This window comes from Notolabrus celidotus, chromosome 14 (genome assembly GCF_009762535.1).
Source record: "Notolabrus celidotus isolate fNotCel1 chromosome 14, fNotCel1.pri, whole genome shotgun sequence".
In the NCBI taxonomy this organism is placed as follows: Eukaryota; Metazoa; Chordata; class Actinopteri; order Labriformes; family Labridae; genus Notolabrus; species Notolabrus celidotus.
The window spans coordinates 5,565,648-5,590,053 of NC_048285.1; the positions used below are offsets into that span (position 1 = coordinate 5,565,648).

A 24,406-nucleotide genomic window follows, 5' to 3' on the forward strand; every position below is an offset into this window, starting at 1 on the left:
TGTAGGGGGGTAGGTGTCAAACAAAGTGATGAAGAGCATGTGCAAAAACAGACTTTGTTTAAATTTTCCACAGCTAAGATTCTCAATTAGTGACACATCTGACCGTGAAAAGAAAGCAGGTTCAGGTTTTTCGCTGCATGACTTACACATGTTCAGGACTAAATCAAGACAGGATGTTCCTCATGGGAGCTTTAAACAATTCAAGAGCATGTAAAGACTGCAGCTTAAGTTCTGACTGTTGTGTTTTCTGTCTATTGTGTGTGGAAAATATCAACATATAATATTCAACAGGTGTAGAGAGGAGAAAAGCTTGTGTTAGCTGGCTGAATGTTAGTTTATGTGTATTTATTTTTCTCTACCAGTGACACTGGGTGGATATTTGTGTTGCATGTCTTAAAAAGTAGACAGGGTATGAAAAAACATATGTAAACCTAATTTTTCTCCTTTACCAATAACTGTTTATTGCTCTATGTTAAATATGGCAGCTGATATTGTAGTTAATTTGTGGTTCTGACACTTCTCTACATTTTTTGTTGTTGATCGTCTTCAAAATTAAGATATCAATCAATCAATCTATTTAAAAGTGGTAATTTTATGGTTTCTCAGAGTCTATTGTGACTTTTTCAAATGTTTGTTGAAGCAAACACAGACAAGAACTCAGAGGTACTTTAGGCTTACATCAATATTAAAGAAAAGCAGGCCTCATTCACTTTTTATGACCTGTAAGCATCAAATCTTCTCCATTTGTGCCTGAAAAACTACACATAACCCATGTATGATTGATAAAGCCACTAATTAACTAAGTGGCCTTAACTCTCAAACATAACCTGGAGTGATTCGGCTCCACGTGCTTCTGTGCAGTCTGAGAAACAGATGACTGACATCAAGCATCAGGTGACTGTAATTAAACAATTTGCAAAAATATCACAAACTGCAAATCCTTCGTTTCCTCTCGGGCCTCTGTCTTAAATCACAACTTTTCCTAAATCAAGAAGCAACAAATGGGATTGAACTTGAGTAGATATCATCGCCTCAAACCTGAATGCACCGTTTCAAAACCCCCCTCTGTGCTGTATTTGATCGAAGTTACCAGAAGCTGACATGGCATCTGAGAGGCCCTGCAGGTAGGCCTTGAACCATGACACAGCAGTCTAACTACTTGCTTTGGTTTCCTGAATATTCTGAGAGCTAAAAATATTTCAAACATGCATCAAATTATCAAGAAGGCCGCTGCCAACCTGACCAAGAGAAAAAAAAGTTAACAGAAGTCCAAAGAACTTTAATCAGCCCAACCGGTCAATAATGTCAACAAGACATCCAGCCATTCTGGGATATTACCTGGCCTTGTAAATGGCCTCAGCTACAGTTCACTTTCAAAGGAGTGGGGTGCAAAAAAGAGAATCCTCAGATTGAAGAGGCCCTCTCTTTCAGCCTGGTGGTTAGTGAGCTCCCGCTCTGCCTCGCTCCCCCTCTCTGCATGCATTTCAGTCTAACTCACATTACTGAGTCTGCATTGTTGACCAGGAGCAGCACAGCCTAAATATAGTCAAAACCCCACACCGGCTGGGGGAAGAGTGTACGCAATAGAGAGGGAAAGGGAGGGAAGACAGACACACGGACTTAGAGAAAAAGAGAGGAGCAAGCAGAAAACCAGGCACCTAGACTTCAGGATGAGTCTCTTCGTGGAGAGGGTAGAAATACTTTAAAAGAACAGGCTTCAGATTCAACTCTTTAAAGTACAGGAGACTGAACAAAGCAAAGGGAGGGGAGGGAGTGCAAAGACCTACCCTCGGAGTTCTGCTGCTCTTGAGACCCTCGGTTCCCCATGTTGAAAGTCTGCTGAATGCAAAACTGCGTATGTACAGGAAAAAAGGAGAGGGGGTTTCTCTTCAAACCCCCTCTCTAAGCTGCTTCCTGCCCTCTCTACAGGTGCCCTCTCAGAATGACTTCTTTTAACGCTCAGCCCTCCCTCTTCCAGCGTGTCTCCGTTTTGCTCCTCCCTCTGACCTTCCTGATTCCTCCCTGCCTTTCACTTTTTTTCACCTCCCTCCCCCTCCCTCCTTCCCTTCCTCCCTCATTCCCTCTGCAGAGTATTGGCAGGCAAAGTTATTCAGCTCTCATATACAGTGGCTCAGATTTGCCTCCAAGGCTCCCTGCTGTCTATTCTTTGAGGATCCATGCTTACAGAGACGTCAGACACTAGCAGAGGTGTTACTCCCATTCAAGCTGGTCTGACATACCTTACAAAGTTTGATATCTGGAATTTAAGATGTCCTAACCTTGTTTTTTCTACCTGATATGAATCCATAAACTTGCAATACAGCAAATTTGCTGTACAGAACTGATACCAATGTGATTAAAGATAAGAATATACATCATTAATGTCATTACGAATGATACCCTTGTTCTTTATAACCCTTCATTTCCATCTTTGGGTGTTAAATCAGAGCATCGAGGAAGAAGTCTATTTTTCAGGGATTGTAAATAACGGTTTCTTGCATTTACTGGGAAACAGTCCAAAATTGATTCTGCATCTTAAGATTTATTGAAGCCCCTCCAACACTTGTGTCAGTATTAGAAAAACTCTAGATTTTGATATTTCATTCAGTCAAGTACGAGTATGTCTTTGCATTTTCATTCTGTGTTACGAGTAGGGATGTCAACAGTTATCGATTAATTGATTGTTAAGAACTTACTCCAACACACTTTTTGTTTAGATTTTCTATCAGATGGAACAAACATCATGTGTTCTCATACTTCGTTCAGCTATCATGGAGGTGTTTTAAGTTTAAAGCATGTTTGGATGTGAATCAGCTGACTGAAGGTGTTGCTCACAGCAGAGACACTCAGCTGGGGGCTGCAGCTGAGTGACAGGTCTCCACGAACGCTTTTTTTCTCCACCGCCGGACTGATTATGACCCGGTTGCGCTCCCGGCTGACACCTGACCATGTACACATGCTTATTTTCCTCAAAAAGAACAAGTAGACAGAAAACTGGACACTGTGAGTCTGAAATATGTTTCTGTTCAGTTCCCTTGTTGAAGTCTGAGCCTTCACTTTTATGACTGTATGTCCGTGAAGATTATGAGCCTGCTCCACACGTTGATATTCAGCATGTTTAACATTTTGAACACCCCGTAGCTATTCAGCACTGTCAGTTGTATATAGGGATGGGTACCGAATTCGGTACTTTTATAGGTACCGACCGAATTCCGTCGGTACTACCGAGTACCGACTCACGTAAAACCAAACGGTACCATGTTTCGGTACCTGAACGCATCCTTGTGACTGTGAGGGAGTGGAAGAGAAGGCGAGCTTCCATACTTTCGCCCTGTAATAAAGTCAGAGACTGATCGGGTAGACGTCTCTGCTCTCTGCTTCTGAGCGGGAGCGCGCCAAACGGAGCCGGCAGCTGACGGGGGCGCGCACTCACTGCGAGGCAGAGCAGGAGGATTACGTTTATTTATACAGTCTATGGTTGAGACTGACCCTCTCGCTCCGACTACCTGCCCTGTTTATAATGGTTCCTGTGTGCGTGAATGACCAACAAGTAAGTTGTGTGTCCTGTTATTATAAAGAGACGCAGAACTGACTTTTTCCCATCGGCAGGCGTTCACGTGTGTTCATTTATACTCCCGAAAGAGCAATTAGACGCCACGAGCACTTCTCAGCTAATATATCGAATCATCTATATTATCCTGTTTCTGTTTATTTCATGTTAAATTAAATAAATATGTTAAATTAAACAAATTTGAGATTTAATTTTTTTAATTAAAATTTATTACCACATAAACACACAAAAGTACCGAAAATTGGTACTGTTGAGTAGTGGTACCGATTCCCAGGTACCGGGTATCGGTACCGTATCGGTTAAAATGTGAAAGGTACCCATCCCTAGTTCTATATGTTGTGTCGTGAAGGAAAATTTGATTCAGGGGAGAGAAAAATATTTGGCATTGTTTCTGACATCTTTTTAAATGATTCATCGATCGTTAACATTTCCAAAGATCGATCACGGAAAATACTTGTAAATCAAATTCCCAAATTATGAGTCAATAGCCTTGTAATGGTTTCTTCTTTGTTTCCCAGGATATGTTCACAGCTAAACAGTGTTGCTAAAGTGGCTAGGTGCACACCCTGGACTGTATAAAACATGAATGCAGTCTCACTAACGTCACCCATTGATCCTGAAAAGGCGTTATGAAGCCGGTTGCCATATCGGAAATGCAGACTCAACCTTACTTTTGATCAATCTAGACAAAGAGCTGGAGCAGAGGCGGGCCTCAAGCCTACAAAAAGGGTACAATTAGAGCAGTGATGTGATGGTGTGACAAAGTCGTTCCACTGTTGTCCCAGGTGGAAACAGTTACAGAGGTGAGATAGGATCATTGTGAATCAATGGTGCAGGCAGGGAGGGACAGCGCTTTGTTTGTGTGCATGTGTGAAGCTCCCTTTACCTCTCCTGTTTCCCTAACGCTGCATCACACACTGGGAACTAATACTACACTGCTGTGGGATCAGTTGTTGGGTTGTGGGTACAAGGGCAGTCTGAGGGGGACTCTCAAGGAACTGCAGTTTTTCGGACTCCTGTATTGGCCTCATTTCATTACTTGTAATTTGCATTAAAGAAAAAAAAACAGCATTGTGTGGTTTTCAAACATACACTACCAGTCAAAAGTTTGGACACCTTCTAATTCAAGGGTTTGTATTTATTTTAATAATTTGAAACACTTTATATTAATACCAAAGACATCAAAACTATGAAAGAACATATATAGAATTATTTAATACACAAAAAAGTGTTAAACAAAGCAGAATATGTTTTATATTTTAGATTCTGTAAAGTAGCCTCCTTTTTCCTTCATGATATCTTTGCACTCTTGGTATTCTCTCAGTCCACTTCATGAAGTGGTCTCCTGGAATGGTTTCTAATTAACATGAGCCTTGTCAAGAGTTCATTTGTAGAATGACTTGCCTTCTTAATGTGTTTGAGGCCATCAGTTGTGTTGTTCAGAGGTAGGGTTAGTACACAATGGATAGTCCTATTTGACTACTGTTGTAATCCAGATTATGGTAAAACCAGATTATTTCATAGTTTTGATGTCTTCAGTATTAAACTAAGTGTTGAAAATAACTAAAATATACAAAAAACATTGAATGAGAAGGTGTGTCCAAATTTTTACTGGTAGTGTATACACCAAAGCTCCTTTCTGCTGTTTAGCTGCCTGGCTTACAAACAAGTGACTTGTGGATGTGGAGTATGGAGGGCAAATGTTCTAGTAGTGAGATTAAAGCATGTGCACTGTGTATGAAATTAGATCTACTATAGTTTTTGAAGGATCTGTTCTTCCTCAGCTTTATTATCAATGTTTTCCAGATTGATCTGAAATGTGCATGAAGGCCTAATTTCTGAGACTTCATTCTAAAACAGACATGATTTAGCTTTTCTTTATGTGTGTTAGGGGATGCAAGCTTTGGGTATACATGAGTGTAAATAATAGCTATATCTGTGAAAAGTCTAGTTTTAAAAGTCTAGTTTTACCCCATGGATCCATTCTTCTCTCTCCTCTTTGTTTGTTTTTGTTTTTAACTTGGGAAGAACCCTTGTGGTCCCTGCTCTAATTGGGCCCACCCCCCGAGCGTTGGCTTACATAATGCCCCTGCAGCCTACTACAAAGTGGGTGGGCAGTGTGAGGGATGAGTTCAGCAAATCACCCAGGCTTCAGGTTGGGGAGGGGGGGGTCTTAAAAATAGACACCATATCCCATCACCACAGTGTTTGTGTCTTTACCTGACTGCTAGAAAAGGACTCAGTGGTCAGAGAGACTGCCCCATGTCTTAAAGTCCCGGAGGGGTGGGAGGGTTGGGAGTTATATTCTGGGGTTGTTACTATGCAGTGACCAGAGCTTAATGATGGATATTCAAGAGTTTGTTTCCTGGTCTCTGTGATAGGTGTTGAAAGTGGTTTCTGGTTGCAGGACTAACTTCTAAGCTGATTTACAATCCCTTAAGAGACGGGAGTTTGGGAGCCATGTCTCACTGTCACATGATCTGTTATTTAGGATCTTGTGCCATGTGACTTGCAGGATGACCAATGTGACACACACCCTCCAACACAAACACATGGGACATAATGTCCTATGTGGTCATACAAATGTCTGACATAAATAGCAGCACGGCTAATAGCCAGAGGAAGAGAAATCCCCTGAATTAGCACTAAGCTGGGCATAATCACACTTTATAGAGACATTACAGACACACACACACACACACACACACACACACACACAGACCTCTGATGAGCTTCTGTGAGGAGGACATGCAGGAGACTACTTCAGAGGTTAATAGTTTTAGCAGTAAGCCGACCAAGTGATCAGAGGATAAACTTTTCAGAATGTGATTTATGGTTTTAATGGATATGCTGCTGCTAATGTTAGCTGCAGGCGTATCAAGCCAGTGCTGTCTCATACTTGTAGAGCAGACAGTTCTCCTACCTGACTGCTACCTCTGTTTGGGAGGCTCGAATAAACCAGTCTCTCTGTTGCCGCAGACTGTAAACTAACTTTACAGTGGACTGTGATTTCCTCAATACTGGAAGCTACAGAACCCGTCCACTTTGAGATGACCGAGGAGAACATTATAATATTCCTGCAGAACTCTGGAGATTTAGGATGCATAGAGGCAGAGGAGGCATAGAGAGCTGGTATAAGAAGACAGATCTACGGAGAGGAGATAGAAGCCGCGTCTCTCATTGTGGGCAACGCGAGACCTCTGGCTAATAAGATGGACGAGCTAACAGGACTAGCCAGGAGTCAGACAGAGTTTCAGGAATGTAGCATGCTGTGCTCTACGGGAACGTGGCTGCATCAGGATATTTCCAACCACAACGTCTCCATAGACTGTCCGGGCAGACCGTAGAGGGCTGTGGGCCTCCGACCATATTATCAGCCCAGGTAGATCTTACATCACTGACCAAGAAGGCACGTCAGCGCCTCTACTACCTCTGCAAGCTGAGGTAAGCTAAAGCCCCAGCCCCCATCACGTGAACCTTCTACTGAGGCACCATCGAGAGCATTCTCAACATCAACATCACTGTGTGGGACGGGGCCTGCACCGCGTCCTGCTGAATGACCCTCCAGCGCAGCATGAGAACATCTGACAAGATTGTTGGTGCCTCTCTCCCCTCCCTCCATGACATTTACTCTTCTTGCCTGACCCGAAAAGCCCTGTGCATAGCAGGCGACCCCTCCCACCCATCTCACAGCCTGCTGCCATCAGGAAGGAGACTACGCAGTCTCCGGGCCAGAACCAGCAGACTGAGGGACAGTTATATCCACTGGGCAGTCAGGATGCTGAACTCTCTCCCTGTTTTGCCCCCCCTTCCTGATCTCCAGGGACTTCAACCATTTATTTGTTTTCTACATATTTTATAATTGTATTTGTATAACTTATTGTGTGTAGAGCAACTGTAATGACTGAATTTCCGCTCCTGGGATAAATAAAGTATTTCTGATTCTGAGCCTTTTTGAGTTAGAGGGCATACTTTCTACTTCGTGCTTTTAATGGCAGATACAGTTGAAAATAGGCCAAAACAAGCATGTTTAATAAATCAATCATTGAATCAACTTTACATTTCTTCCATCTTATAAAGCTGTTTGTACTTTGCTCAAGTTTATGCATGCACCAGAAATACAGAGTCTACACCATGTCAAAGCAGCCCTGCACATGGAACAGTGCACATACACTGATGTGCACGGAGCATGGCATGGAACGCCTAATGGGAAAGAATTGTGTTTTTACAGTCCTGTATTCAGGCCAGTGCATTCTATTGCTGATGAGCTACAGTTTAAACAAAGACAACACATAGCTCAGATGCCTGCTAGTGGGGGGTCAGCAAGTTTGTTTTCAGGGCATCATCACTTCTTTTTGTGTAATGACCCTCGGCCACCTCTAGAGGGAGTGACAGCACATGGGATCCGCAGCACACGTGGTATGAAGCTGTGTTTAGCAGGATGTGAATATGGCAGCAAAGACGGTTTGTGATAAATGATTAAGTTTAAGTTACATTAAGTGCTCACTGGTGACGTCGTTAATGCCGACAAACTTCAGTTCAGGTTTTTAAAAGCCAGTTTGACAGAATGAATCTCTAACAATCAGCTCCAGACTTCTCAGCTCTTCCCCTCCATGACATCATCATCATTATCATCTCATCTTGTTTCCTCCTCTGCTTGTGTCGTGTGCGTGTGTGATAAATGCTGCTGTCCATGTGAGCTTTAAAAGCCTCGACAAAAATCATTTACCCCTCATTTCAAAGCAACAAGAAGATGATGATTATAGAGATACATATCTTTAGGCTATGGCTATTAAAAGTTAAGTGCTTTTTTGTAATACTGACATGACGCCAGATACTAAACAAACAGGAAGGAGTCATGACAAAAAGTCAGAAGTAAGCCAGAAAAGGGCAGCAGGTTCACAGAGCTAGGACTCTCAGAACAAACTAAAGGTAAAATCAGATGAATAGTAGAGATAAGGATAAAAAGCTGATCTCTAAACTTGACAGATGTGATGCAATCAGTAGTCTTATGTGCTTTGATGTTTGATCTTTTACAGATTCCTATGTTGAGCAAGCTCTGTTATCATACCAAACTACCTGTGCTCTGTGGAGACCTTTTCAAATTTGTGAGATTAGAAAATGTTGATGCTAATTCAGAATGCTGCAACCTGCACACAACTCCTGTTTACTCTTCACTGATGGCCCCATGTACACCAAAGATGGGATTTTTAAGACTTCTTAATGCTTTTTAACAAAACTAAAACATTGCTTGAATTTGCTCCTTCCAGCGTTAGCTACATGCTAACTGTTTATGTACAAGACAAGTCTCTTAAATAATGTAGTAAAGCTTCTTTTCACGATACCTTAAATGTGTTTTTTAAGTCAGTGATGCACCCAGTTATTGTGATCCTTCCCTTGCATGATAACTAAGTTATGTCAAATCAACAACTCCTTTTTAAGCTTTGGGTGCAAACTTAGGTGTTAGCTACAAGGTTACCTGGAATTTGTTTTATTAAGAATTCAGTAGGATTATGATATCCTCTTTTTTTTACCTATGTTTTTTTTAGATCTAACATGAGTCTGGTCCTGCTGGGGGTACATGCTGCAAAGTGCTCTGCTCATGGTGGATTAAGATGAGATCAGACTGAGTCCTGTCTGTAAGATGGGATTGGATCTTTTCCTGTCTTGATGTTGGGTCTTTGTTAATAATAGAACATAGAGTATGGTCTAGACCTGCTCTGTTTGGAAAGGGTCTTCAGATAGCGTTTATTGTGATTTGGCACTATATACATAAGGTTTGACTGATTAAGTTCTTGGACCAGAGATGTGTCCTGTGTTAGATAAAGACTCTACTCTGTGCATCTATTTATTTGTGTAATGTGTGCACATGTGTGTTTGTGTGTCAGGTGAGGCCCCAGTTAGAGCCTCTTACCATAAGTACCATATTCAGCGGGGCTGGTGCCGGGGTAGAAGCCTGGAGTTCCTGCTTGGACTGGATATTGCTGGGGTGTGGCCACGTACGTTGCAGACTGGTACTAATGAAACAAAGGAGAGGAAAACAGAGAGATGTAAACAACACAATTAGTGCAGCAATAAAGGAAAGTCTTCATTGTTCTTGAGTTAGTTTTCTGAAAATGCTTTCTTACAACACTAACTTGATTAGCCTGAACTGGTAAAAACATTAGTGTCAACAGAGTGTTTCTACCAGTTTGCTGCATATCTAATCTCAAGGATTTTTTTGAAGCCCAAAGTCTGTGATGAAATTCTTCCTGATGAACTCTTAAAAGCTCTTTCCTAAGAATAAAAAGACTTGCATGTTCACTCTTGCGAAACAAGAGAACCTAAATGTCTCACGACAAAGCAGCGATGTGAGGAGTGATAACAAGACAAAGATTGTCTTTCGAAAACTCTTCCATTACATCAACCCTTACACTTTGGATGCACCCGTTCAGAGCTAACAGCACTTCATTCATCAGTGTGTTGTTTCCTTATTTGAAAATCATTCGATTAGCAGGCTTTCAGGCCTTTCATTAGTTACATTTGTTGTTGAGCACTGGACTGTATTCCTCAGTTTGCACTGCTGACTTTTGACCGAGGATGTTTAAAAAGAAGGGATATTAAACTGTTAAACCTTTTTAAAAAAAAAAATAGTTGTTTTCTTAGATATAAAGGTGCATTGTTAAAATATCTAAATTCCTGGCTTTGTAGGTCTGACATGGGAAATTTAAATTGAAGGCCCCTCAGTAATTCACTTCATTTCAATATCTGGTCCTTGAAACCAAGTCATTAAACAGGCCTTATGTATGACTGATGTTTTACTCATGGTCTGGGTCTAAAAAAAGCATCCTAAAGTTGGAGTAAATTATAAAATAAAACCTGAATTATTAAGAAGGTTAAAACATATCAGAACTAGGGATGTCAACAATTAATCCAGTATCGATTTGTTTGGATTTTCTATCACATGGATCAAACATCATGTGGTCTCATATTTGGTTCAGTTATCAGGGAGGTGTTTTAAGTTTAAAGCATGTTTCTATGTGAATCAGCTGACTGAAGGTGTTGCTCACAGCGGAGATGCTCAGCTGGCGGCTGAGTGACAGGTCTCGCCACGAGTTCTTTTGTCCTCCGCGGCCAGACTGATTATGACCCTGTTGCGCTCCCAGCTGACACCTGACCACGTACACATGCTTATTTTTCTCAATAAGAACGAGTAGACAGAGAACTGGACACTGTGAATCTAAAATATGTTTCTGTTTGGTTCTCTTGTTGAAGTAAATCCACATGTTGCAGTCTGAGCCTTCTCTTAATATGACTGTATGTCCGCGGAGGTTATTTTTATGAGCCTGCTCCACACATTGATATTCAGCATGTTTAACATTTTGTTCGGCTCAATATAATCCATAGCTATATAACATCATCAGCTATAAACACTATGTTGTGAAGGAAATTTTGATTTAGGGGAAAAAACACATTTGGCCTTTTTTGACATGGAAAACGTCCACGTTTTTTTAATGATTAATTGATAATTGATCTCTAACATTTCCAAAGATCGATCGCGGAAAATACTTAAAATGTACATCCCTAATCAGAACTCAAGCATTAAAGAGAACATCAAGAAAGAGAAGATGTGATGCAACATCTCACTCCAATTGCCTTCAACTCCTATATTTCATCTGGAGTACATGCTAAGATTTTGGCAGCAATGCTACTTCCACTGTCCCCAGTTTGTGCTCCCCCTACCTGTCCAGGTATGAAGTAAGCAGGTCCCTGTGGTGAGCTCGGGAAAGGCAACTGTTGCCCGGGAATCATCATCATCCGGGATCCAGGGCCTGCCTGGTAGACATGGGTGGGCGTCACAGGCCGAGGGCCGCTGCTGGGAGGAACACCCCGAGGCCCACTGTTGGGAGGCAGGTTGGCCCTGCCGGTGTAGTAGGGCTGAGGAAGGGAAGGCAGGGGAGGAAACCAAGGTGGACGATGAAGGAGAAAGAAGAGAAAGAGGAGGAGGAGGGTGGTAAACATTGATAGAAGAGAAAGATGTCAAAGAAATAGAGGAGAATGCGGTGGATGAAAACAGGGAGAGAAAAAAGAAATGTTAGTTACCTTTCTGAAACCTATGACATAAAAACCATCCCCCATACTCTCGTATTGTTTTATCTCCTGGACCAAGCGGAGCTAGGTTCTCTCGCCTTGAAGCTAGCCTCATAGTTTGTCCATCAATCAATGGCTAGACTCCATCTGGAAACATATTGGCCCTGCCTGCCAGAAGAGATAAAGCGCCTAATGCTTGTTCATTCAGAGCCTCCTCATTGACATTCTGCTGCTGGCCTGGGAGCTACCCGGCATGTCCAGCAAAACCACACCAAGCCAACAAAGCAAAAGAGCAACAAACATTAAGACACGTTCAAATACATTCCTCCGAAAGGTGAGGACAAAAAGGTGAGAAAAGTGAAAAAAAAAAAAGAAGAGTAAAATCAGTTACCTGTAGTGACCTGAAGCTTCCCTTCAGCAGCACAAACACAGATCACACACAGAAACAGCAAATGGAAGCAAGAAGAGGTGAGAAGAGGAGGGTTGAGAGAAAGAGAGCACCACAATCAGTTAGTGTAAAGCGCCCAGAAACTGTCTGCTCTGAGACAAGCAGTGAATTCACAAGCAGCATGCAGGAAACAAGCACAACTCTGGATGCAAATAAACAAGGTCGAGTTACTCTTACTACACTTCATAACTGTGCTGAGGTAAATCAATAAGGTGTGTGTTCAAATATATCATGTTGTAAAGACTGTCTAAGTATAATGTATCTTTCAAAGAGGATGTCCACACTTCAGGTGTTACACGGGACTTCCACCAGATCTGTGTCTGGTCTGTCTCCGATCCATCTCCGTGCTCTCTCGTCCGTGAACACCCATCGGTTGCGTTTTCGGAATGCAGCACGGTGCAGGACCGTCGGACAGCTGGTGTCATGTGACCCAGGTTTTCCCGCGTTAATAACTGAATCAAGGATTGTCCTCCTCCAGTGGAAGTTAACACAAAGACTAGAATAGAAACCGGTGCCGTGACGGATCAGAGACGGGCCGGACAGGGATCTGGTGGAATTTGGCCAATAGTCAAATCACACCTCGTAGACCCTCAAATTTCTCTTCTGTTTCTAACATGTGTTACAGAATATTATCCCTCCCACACCCTGAATTAGTCGGCTGTGCTGTTAGTACCTGTTGGTGTAAAGGTCGGGGCCCAGGGGCAAACTAGAGGAGGAGAGGCAGACAGGACAAAGGTTAAGACAAAAAGCAGAGGATCTGTGCTTCACACTCCAGATTGATGAAATAACAGACCTTTAAAAGTACTCATAAGTACAGAGCAGCAGGAAATGTTTGCACAGACATCTAGCAGCTGTTTTAGTCACTTAAATACATAATATAAAATGTGTGTGTAATGTCAGAGTGAGCAGATGTGTGAATGGAGCAGGCAATAGTCTGGATGTTTGAGCCAGAGGGCGGAGTAGACGTCCTTCACAGAGCTGCTGCTTTATAATGCTGCTTGCATATTATTTCCTACTGTTGTGTTAGTCTTGCAGAAACATCATTACACATGTTGTAGTGATTTAAACACACTACAGTCATCACTGTGAAGAATCCTCCTCCCTCTGCATGTTCTACACAAACACCCCTTTCACCTAAAATGAACCGAGCATGCCGAGTCATGAGAGCGCAGACATGGCGTCAGACGTGGATTATTTCCAGCTGTGAGGTGAACGTTTGAAAAGCAATCAGGGCCTGGAAGTCTTTAAATTATCTGGAACATTTCAGGAGCTCATGTGTGAAAAGGTTTCAGAGCAGATTTAAAATGAAGATATTTTGTCCTCACTGTGAAGGGTCAGTTAATGTTTGTGCCGGTGTATCATATGTTTTTCTGTCCCTTCTGAAATCTCAGCCAAATGTTTCAAACCTGCAAACACTGATTCACTGGAACCTCCACAGGATTCAAATGTGATGCATCATACAATCTTAACTCATGGCTGTTCTGAATTTAAACACTGCTGTTTCAACGTACATTTCTGTTGTTGACCTGAAAAACATTAACCTGTTTTTAGCAGGTAGCAGTGATGCCTACTTTCTTACTTCCTGCAGCCTCTACTTCTTTGAAGTCCTCTGACTGGCATTTGATAACCAATAGATGAACAATACATTTCTGTAAAAAGCGATGTGTTGAAACTATGAAAAAATATTAGTGCCCCTATCAAGTCTACAGACCTCACTGAAAAAAACCCAGCAGAAAGCTGCGTACTGAAGATTTGCATGTAAATTTAAATTTTATTTATCCTGGGGGGAAATTCAGCCATTACAGTTGCTCCTATAGACAATAAGTAAGAATATCAAATAATATCAATAGAAGAAGGTAATTAATAAGATATAAATTCAAACTCAAACGACTTTTTGATGAAATTCAAATACATTTCAATAAACGTAGAGAGCATCATGTACATCTTCTCCAGTTGGTCTTAAGAATTAAAGGATTATGTTTATGTTTTTAAAGTAGGTTTGTTTAAGTATTCATCAATAGTGTATAACCAACAATATATGTTAGTCAGTGAGACCCTGTGTGTTAAAGTCAGCCAGAATAATAACGTTTAGGCTCAGAAATATAAAAGACAGGGTCAGTAGCAAAATGTGCTTTAGATTACAAAAAAAAGGAAGATTCAAAAGATGACTATATCAATTTAAATATACACTTTACCTTTCACAGAGAATTATTCAACTTATTTTCCTGTCAGTCAGACAGCTCTTCTTTGGAAAAGAAACATTTCCTTACTGCTTGTGAATTACAACAGAAACTATCAAGTGCTTTCATTAATGATTGCTTTCCTTAACAATGGATTATGAGCCTTTAACAGCTCATTGAAATCTGAGAACCAAGAGTCCCAAACACTTTTGATTCTCTGTTAAAACTGACTAAATTAAACAGTAACTGTTATATTTAAGAATCTGAACTTTTAAAATGTGACTCAGTTACTTTTCTTTCAATTGGGAAATAATGTAATCAATAATTACTGCAGCTGTACTACACATGCTGTGCACATCACTTTATTATTTCTCTAAGCAGAGGCTTCACTGACCACTTTTTATTGTAGTTAATACACTAACTATAGATAAAGACCTAATACAACCCCATGACAAAAACAATCAAACTATCTCTTTAAGGAGAGAGAGTTTGAGAAGTGCAGACGAGGTCAGTGTGAGCCTGAGCTGTGCTGCTCAGTGAGGTAGAGTACAAAGGACAGGCTGACACTGACTGTTAAAAACAATGCAGAACGAGGAGAAGTAGGCAAACAGACATGCAGGCAGTCTAAGACATTCACAGAAGGACGCAGACGCCTGAGGATTATGTGCTCCATTGTGAAGATTGTATATAAAAATAATAAGCAGCAAGTGTGCAAAGAATGCTCTCAGAGAACACCCTGACACCATGCTCCGACTTTAAACCCTCATCTAACGAAAGCAGAGTAAACTCAGTAACTTGTATCAAAGGGGATGAAGCTGCAGTGAAGATGACTACTTGAATATTCACATTCTCTGATAGCTGTAATGAATCGGAGCAGAGTGGGTGAGCGGTGGGAAGGCCTACCTGTCGGGGCTGTGGTGTTGGGTTCATTTGTGGAGGCGGTGGGGTTGCAAACACAACAGAAGGGGGCTGCCCGGGGGGGAAGGAGGGCTGCAAGAGACAGGAAGTGATGTCAACACACAGCAGTAGAGTGGGAAACAGGAGGTGTGGGGAGTGAGAAGACAAGATTAATTGGAGAAGAGAAGTCAAAAAGAGCACAGACTGCGCTTCATGTTTAAAGTCATATTACTCTGCTTTGTTTTAGAGCACAAGGATATTGTTCTATTTAAGTTAGAGCTGTTTGCGTACTGAGTATCAGAAAAGCCTAAAATGAAGGTTTGGGTATCAGGGAGTACGCCAGTACAAACACAAACAAGGCGATGAAATAAATCAGCAACAAAATGAACTTAGTTGCCAACAAATTCAGCAGCAATTTCTCTTTGCTGCTCAAAACACGAAGCAATCTGCGCTGCATTAAAACACGCTGCCACAATCTACGAGTCATGACTGTCAAGAGTAACTGCGAGCATAGAGCGGCCAAGGAGAGCTACTTTCAGGTAATTCATCATGTGAATCTAGTAAAAACAAGCTGGTGTGAAAGCATGTTTGAGTTTTACAGTTATAAATGGTTTTGGACGACAAAGCGCGTCCTCAGGGGCTTTGAGACAAACTCCAGCTGACATGAACTCTGCTTGTTTATAGGTCAGGAATCCTCACGTGTTCATTTCATAAAAGATTTTAACAGGAGGCCAAAACTTCTGAAGAGATCATCTTTCCGACACGAGTGGTAGAAACCCAGATTACATCGGTTTCAGGTTTAAAATCCAAACTTCGGAAATGCTTTCTGCAAACATGAGAAATCAAGGAATGTCAATAATCTTCTCCTTCCAGATTTCTTTTCTTTGTTTATGTATCCATGTGCTTTAAGGTCATGAATGAATGTCAGCCGAGTCAGGCCGTACAGCAGTAACACATTGAGTGCTATAAAGCTATTCATTTGTGTAGACTGTCACACGTCGGTGCTCTGTACCAGGAAGGGAAAATGATATGAGAACATAAGTTACAGCAACAGGAAGTAGATGTGTTCTTTGGTTTACAGTAATACATTTCTCTGACTTTTCACTCAAGAGATCTCAGAGTCTCACCTCTTTCCTTTTTCAGGTCAGTCACTAGAACAATGATCCTGCCAGCTCCCTCGTCAACTAATAATGTAATTGCAAACATGGCTGTGGGCATTTCTGACAAATACCAAGAAGAACAATGACTGTGTTTCTGCGACATAGATGAGAGTTGTATCACAGAAGCGCCTGCAGCTGCTTCAACCATCCTACAGCACAGAGTGCATTGTTGTGTGATCTGCTTCTCATTACGTGCAGAAAAATGCCCCAACAACTGCTTTTATTCAACAAACTACACAAGATGTCCCCAAAGAGAGGATGCAGAAGGTAACGCACGGAGGTTTCTTACCTGTGAAAGACCAGGGGAGGGGGCAGGGTGGGGGTTGGAGGGGGGTCCTGTTATAGGCTGTGGTGCTTTATTCATTTCATGGAGTTCTGCATGGGGAGGCAGATGTGGACCTGTGTACTAATCTGTGAAGAATAAGAGAGAGAGGAGGGTTGCATTTAGACAGGTCTTTGAGGATCTTGTGGTCATCGAGCTAACGCAAATGTTTAGCAGAAGCTGTGAAGCTCGGCAGAAAGGATTACTTCAATAACATTCAGATTAAACTACAGGATTAAACTAAGATATTTTCTGTCAATAGGAACAACTCATTGTGCTTACTTACGTTTAGGAATCTTAGGTCCTTAGTGCAGTTACACTGAGGAACGTATTTTCCTGGAAGATAAAAAAAAGGAAAGGGAGAGAAATTAGTTGAAATATGAGGATAAACATTTTACATTTTACATACTGTAACACATCTCTGATAAACGGATGTCAAGATAAGAGCGATCATACTGTACAGAAGAGGTAAATAACAGCTCAAAATGATCCTGTGGTTGAGTTTCAGGAGGGAAATCTCCTCTGGAACACTATCAATCAATAAGACTTTATTTATGAAGCACTTTTCATACAATGACATTGAAACACAAAGTGCTGTGCATAAAAACAACTTGGAATAGAATAAATTAAGAAAATGATATATATAAAAATATAAAGACCCACCATCCTAATCCCAACCCCAGCCCCAAGTAGAGCAACAACTATTATAATAACAATAAAAAATAAATGAGAAGTTAATGAACGAACTGAGGAAACACTGGAGGTGAAATAAGATGTTAAAACTCAACACAGGAAATTAAACTCACCAAAATAAAATACATTTCTAAGACAATAAAACACTAAAATATTAAACCATTAAAAGAAAATAAGATGCTTTACTTAAAATAAATAAAATAAAATGAATAAAAAGTGGCTAAATTTTGAAATAGATAATAAATAAACCAATAAAGTTAGGTGAAATAAAACTGTTACAAGAATGAAACTCAGTTAAAAGTGAGACTAAAAAGGTCGGTCTTGAGTTTGCTTTTAAAGGATGTTTATGTTCTGTGCATCCCTCACATCTTCAGGTAGGGTGTTCCACAGGCGTACAACCAGTCTGCTATTCGTTTGGGATTAATTAATCCACAAAGTCAGGTCAGGTGAGTGTTAACAAGCACCGACCGCCATAGCAACTGGTTTGTTAAATGCACTTGGGGACGACACTTTTATAAGGTGAAAAATTAAAGCCTGGGACGGATAAATCACACCTGAGGCTCACGGAACAGCAAATTAACAAACATGATGCATCTTGAAGAACAAGAGATACTTAAAGAAAAGAGATTGTGAGAGAAAGAGACTGGAATAAATAGTGAAACTGCCCTGGAACATTTTCCACGGCAAAGATTTCAGACGAGAGGAACATTTTGGCGTTGAAATAAAGAAGATTGTGGAAAAACACTCCTGACAAATCTTCCAGAAATATTCAGCAGAGCACAGAGGTATCACTTAGTCCAGAGGCAGTAATAAATGTTTGCAGAATGAGATTCAAATCTAACAACTTCAGACAGAACTGAGATAAACAATCCTGTTATGTGCATGCTTAAAATCTCTGAAGCGTCCATGCTGAAGGGATTTTGAAAAAATGGTTCTACGATAAACAAAAAAAGGAAAACAAAATTCACAAGTTGCTCTTCTGTGAGAGACTCCGACACCAACCTAAAAAAAATTTCGCCTAGCTTGACCCAGGCGACATGATCTGTGATCCTAGCCGCGTAGCATGCATGTTTACAAAGAGACCCTGTATGCACAGCCATCTGCTGGCTATGTGATCTGGTACAGGACTGCACTTGTTACATGATATCAGACTGACTTGAAGATTAACCGTAGTACAGTACTGCTCTGAATACAGGACAACCCTGATTGTAAGACAACCCCCTTTTCAGAAGACTTTTTGAGGACCTAATGTTGTTTTTTATAAAGAAAAGTATTTTAATTGAACATTGAATCTCTTTTAAAATCAAATTGTATTATTTGAATGGAACAAAGTGTGATCATGTGTGTAAATGAAGCACTTATAGTATCAGTGTTTCAACATCATAGAAACAAAACAACCTACTGGATGCATAACGAATGTGCTAACGGGCATACCTTCCATCTGTTTTCAGAAACAAACTCGCACATTTTAAGATGATCTTCAGACATTACACTCTGCCACATCGTATTTCTTGCCTGTTGGAATGTTGTGACATGTATCTGTAATTATTTCTTTTTAAAAAAGCATCATAACTCAGCCTCTGTTTTTGGTTAACCTGTCCAACTTTTGCGTAACTTTGCTCAAAGTGTCTCTCCGTCTTTTATCCCTCTGCAGCCTGAAGGGAGCGGGGCGGCTGGTGTCAGTCAAGAGAGGTACGCTCGCTTTATAGAAAAGTGGCACAGTCTACAAAAATGACATTTAAGCATTTAAGACAATCCTTTTTTTTTTTTAGATGTTGAGGAAAAATAAAGAGTCATGGATTAGGTCAATGAAGTGAATGAGAACGTAGGAAGTTTCATCTTTCTTTTAAACAACAAAAATGACTCAGCATGTTGGAGAAGTTGGTTCGACAGGAGATTTTCTTGACATTAAATGCAATGTGAATATTGCACACGAGATCATCATGATGTTGATGATTAAAAACCATAGACTGTATAAAATATGTACGTAGTATCTGTGACGTCACCCATCTGTTTTGAGGCCAATCGGCGGCGGCAGCCATTTTGGAAATGTTGAACTCAACATAACTGCTGTCGTGTGAGTGAGACGTAAAGAGGCGGGCTTTGAGCCTCCTAGTCAACAGCTACAGTGTTCCCGCCTGTCAATCAAGTCAGCTGTGCCTCTCATTGGAAGACTCGCAATCTACATATCTTCAAAATTGGCGCATTAGAAAAAAATTCCCCCCCCTACAGTGTGAGCTGATCGTTAAACTTACGAGTTTTGCCCAAATAAGGGCATGCCTGACTTGATTGACAGGCGAGGACCTTGTATCTGTTATCGAAAAGGCTAAAGGCCCGCCTCTTTACCTCACACTAGCTTTGACAAAGTAAAGTTGAGTTCAGCACAAGCGACAGCTTCTGGTCTTAAAATATGAGGCCCATGTAGAAGTGTGAAAACCTGCAGTTCATCGAGCGTCCACTTGAGGCTGGCTGTAGAAAAAATGGAAACCACATACACACCCATTCAAAGAAGACGATCTTTACAGCAATAATAAAAAATGTTTACAGTCTGGTTCAAAAACGGTTTATGTCTGAATAGCTCATTCCTGGAACGGCACACACTGTTCGGGGGAACATTTTTTTTATAACACAGTATTTTCGATGACGTTAAACTTACGAGATTTGCCCGAATAAGGGCATGCCTGACTTGATTGACAGGCGAGCACCTTGTAGCTGTTAGCGAAAAGGCTACAGGCCCGCCTCGTTACATCACACTAGCTGTGACGAAGTTAGGTTGTGTTCAGCATTTCAAATATGGCACCCGCCAACGATCGGCTTCAAAACAACACTCAGGAACAGATGGGTGATGTCACAGATACTCCGTCTATTAATTATACAGTCTACAGTTTGACCTTGGGAGTTCAGTCAGATGCATGGTGATTATTACAGGGTGCATATTAGTGCCTCTATGCACTCCTTCCTTCATTGTTTATTTTCTCCAAAGCACTTCCTCTTGTTTTATTTGAGTCTGGTCCGATCAGCTAAAAATGGGAACCCGACATACAGACAGACAGTTCCTGATAGAATTTATGACATCTTTCTTAAATTGTACGTTCTTGGCACAAGTGACACATTTAGTATTTATAGCTGAAGCCTACATTATCTCTGCCCCTGACCCACACATGCCCCTCTCCGCTGATACACTCTCTCCCTCGCTCACAGGAACAGCAGTGTAAAAGGCCTGAGTCATGATGAATCAGGGTGTTGTTTTTCCTTTTTTTAAAGAAGAGGAAATCAAGCAGTAGAAAAGGTTGTAATCACCACTGTTTCCATGACTCTATCCACACACAAACAAGGTGACAAATAGATAACTAGGTTTTCATACAGCCCTGGTTTAGAAAACCACTGTCTCACACATTGTTGGCAGTGTTGTCCCAGGTACACTGGAGCCTCTGGGAATGGCAGCAGTCTCAGTTAGGGTTAGGAAAGACTGTCATCCAGCAGCTCAGAAGCTCATCCACAAACAGAGAGCTTGTCAAACTGAGCAGAGCTGGCTGGGAGATGAAATGCTGAATAAACAATCTCATGGCTAAAAGAGTCTCAGACTAACACCCTACACTGGCTCGCAGACTGCACTCCTGTCAGCAGGGAACACAAACAAAACCTCAATTGTTTAAATGGAATTCCTTATGTTGGAGAAGTGAGACGTGGCCGGATTCTTGAAATACACCTAGATGCCAACGACACTCACAAAAAAGGGTGATCAGGACAAACCATCTGCAGCAGCAGCACAGTTGTACCAAAGGCCGTATTCTGCATGTATGAATTGGCATGAAACACATGCACCCCCTCCTTCTAATCACACACAGTCAAGTCATTCGAGCCGGTCTGACATGCCGCCCTGCTGAGATCCAGCCAGCGGCACCACTGCGAGTGAAACATGCTCCTACAACTGTTGCATAAGCCTCTCTTTGCATGCACTCCAATGACCCACTAAGGAGAAGAGGGGCTGAAGTTTGCCAGTTGGCTATCATGTCACCTAGGAAGGGCTCGACACTGTACATGTATAATTTACAGTTCAGAGCACACGACTGTTTTAAATAGCCGCTGATGAAGTGAACTTTTCCAGCTCTGTATGCTGAGAGCTGAGCAAACCCTGCCGCCTGGTTTAAATCAGGGGAAAATTAAATGAGTCACTGGCTTAATGAGTTCATGGCCTGCTGCAGCGTTCAAGATACTTTGTGGATCGGGGCCGGGCTACATGGTGAAAGTATACTGATACTTCTTTCAATATATAAAACATGTTCTATGAAAGAGGCTTGAAGAATCCACACGTTTAAACCATAGACTGCATAAATAATGGACGTAGTATCCGTGATGTCACCCATCTGTTATTGAAACCAATCGTCGGTGGAAGCCATTTTGGAAATGTTGAACTGAACATAACTTCTGTCGAGCGAGTGTGACGTAAAGAGACAGGCTTTGAGCCTCCTCGCCAATAGCTGATGTTTCTCCATGTATGTATGTTTGTACCATAGACTGTATAAAATATAGACGTACTATCCATGACGTCACCCATCTGTTTCTGGAGTGCTGTTTTGAGGCCAATCAGCTGCAGCAGCCATATTGCAATTGTGACTTAAAGAGGCGGGCTTTGAGCCGCCTAGCCAACAGCTGCAGTGTTCCCGCCGGTCAATCAAGTCAGCTGTGCCTCTCAAAATAGAAAACTCATAATCTTAATACTTTCTAAATTGTAACAACCCCCGTACAGTGTGTGCCGATCAAGAAATGAGCTATCCAGATTACACTTGTCTTTTGTACCAGGCTGTAAACATGTTTGTTTCTGCTGTAAAGATGATCTTCCTTGAATTGGTGTGTATGTGGGTTTTCGGTGTTTCCGCAGCCAGCCTCTAGTGGACGCTCGATGAACTGCAGTTTTTAAACACTTCTGCATTGGCTTCAGTTCTGGAAACTGGAGGTTGCTGCTGGATAAAATGTATAAGGTTGACTTATAGACATCTGCAAACACTGTCTGTTCCACATCTTGAAGACTCAAAAAAAAAAAAAACAGACCGTTTATATCTCACACCTCAAACCAGCTGCTTTTGCATATTCCTTGAGTTTGGTCAGAATTGGGAAAGACTGCTTTTTGTTTTTCTGCTCCTGACTCCAGGAATAAGTCACAGCAGCGTCTTGAATTAAATACACTTTTACTTTTGGACAATTTAGAAACTTCATTTTCAACCCCGCTTTGTAACTGTTTTAGCTAGGTTTACCTGTGTTTGTTTATTGTATCATTTTAATCAACAGTCCCTTCCTATTTTAGTGCTTTTATAGTCAATCCCCTACACCTCCTTTTATTTGTACTACTTTATTTCATCTTTTACTTGTTTCTATCTCCAAATCACAAATGATCCTATTTGATGACTTTGATACTCTTGATGCCTTGTTGTTTGTTAGTTGTTTGTTTTTTAAATGTCACTGTAACTGACTCGATATCATTGTAAATGAGGGATGCCCCTCAATGATCTCTCAAGTATAAATAAAGGTTGATGATGATGAAAAGTAAAGAACATTAAACAGTGAACCCCAGAAATTGTGTTGCTGCAACACGCAAAGCTACCACATAAAGCCACTTTTACTCACACCTAAAAATCTCCCATCATTGCACAGATATGCTGCATGTGTGAACCTAAATATCAGAACTCTAGACCCCAGACCAGGTATATGGTCTACACAGCCAATCAACAACTGTGCGGAACGTGTGTTATAAGCAAGTCCTGAAATCGTTCTGACCTCAGTGTGGAAATCGCCGCGAGTTCACACGTAAGAGAGGCTGAGCGCTCATATAATGGATGTAATGCAACCAATTTCAGACAGCACTTTCCTCACGTTTGAAGGATAATGGGTGATCACACCAAGTCTTTGTTCAAGTGAATTGCTTCTGCCTGAACAGAATACATCCACTCTCTCCATCATAGCTCAAACATTGCTCTGCAGTGAAAGGGGGCATGGATGGACTCAGTTGTGTACCTGCAGACCTACACGTATTACTCTCCTCTGATTTTGCCGCCCTGCCTTTTTCAACAAGTACCAAAACATGCTTTGTTCATGGGTGCCTGTAAGCACTCGTACTTGTAATGCCTTTGCACACAGTCTCCTCTTCTTCTGCTATGTGATTGTCCCTTACTTATACTTTCAGTAACTCCTATGTATTCAGTTTTCAGCCATGTAGACTGTGATGGCAGGGTGTACCCGCCACAGAGCCACAGTGTCTACTCTTATAGTAAGATCACGACAGAAAAAGCTCCACAGCTGGCAGGCTTCACTTAACTTGACCGATTTCTTTAATTGTGGAATTTGATATTTTTAACTTAAAAGTCCCAAAAGGAGGTATTTAACATGCACGTTTGTAAAGCAGAGTAATGCTTCAGGTCTTACAGCTATAATCAACTCATTAAAGCTTACCTTGAAGTTTCGACAGCATCATGATTCACCTTATTTTTAACGATTTAACATTAAACTAACACTAAGTGTGAGCACTAACAAGAGAGCAATGGTTCAAACCAAAGCACCCAAGGCCAGATACCAGCTGATACTCAATATTAAATATCAGATCAGGATCAGGGACTGAAGAAGCTGTTCAGTCCCCTCTATTTGTTACAAAGGCTTAAAGTTTCTGTTACAAATTAGAGGCCTCAAGCTAAATGAGAGCTGCATGATACAGAGAAAATCTGCAATGTGAGATAACATTGTTCAATATAGCCACGACGAATTGGCATGGAGTTAATAGAATTTAATTCAGTGTGTTTATTAGCTAGAAACAACAGTTATTTTGTCGTTCTGCTGATGTGCATGTTTGACACAGAAGCTGTGTTTGTTAGCTTGAATGTTAAAATCCCAAACTTCATCAACCATGCTTTACTCGCCTTCCCTCCTTCACCCAGCAAAGAGACACTGATAAATCTGAGAGCAGGTTACGGCTTGTTTTGGCTTCAATCTAAACAGCTCACAAATCCAGAAGTCCATCGTATAGGCTCACAAGCTATTGTAACCATCGCACATCTGGATCTCACTGCTTTTCAT

General features: G+C 41.3%; 1 protein-coding gene across 6 annotated transcripts in view; it reads right to left on the reverse strand.

Moving 5' to 3' along the window:
- LOC117824996 (eukaryotic translation initiation factor 4 gamma 1-like) overlaps positions 1-24,406 on the reverse strand; it is a 54,219-nt gene that overhangs the window by 26,642 nt on the left and 3,171 nt on the right. The window contains exons 2-8 of one of the 6 annotated variants that reach the window (XM_034700560.1): positions 16,935-16,984; positions 16,616-16,737; positions 15,173-15,259; positions 12,763-12,795; positions 12,033-12,053; positions 11,294-11,488; positions 9,495-9,588 (exon numbers count right to left, since the gene is read on the reverse strand). In XM_034700560.1, coding sequence (XP_034556451.1) covers positions 9,495-9,588; positions 11,294-11,488; positions 12,033-12,053; positions 12,763-12,795; positions 15,173-15,259; positions 16,616-16,690 — 505 coding nt within the window. In that variant the 5' untranslated portion in view covers positions 16,691-16,737; positions 16,935-16,984. Of the gene's footprint in view, positions 1-9,485; positions 9,589-11,293; positions 11,489-12,032; positions 12,054-12,762; positions 12,796-15,172; positions 15,260-16,615; positions 16,738-16,934; positions 16,985-24,406 lie in introns of all 6 variants that reach the window. The other 5 variants (XM_034700559.1, XM_034700561.1, XM_034700562.1 and 2 more) reach the window with 5 other exon arrangements.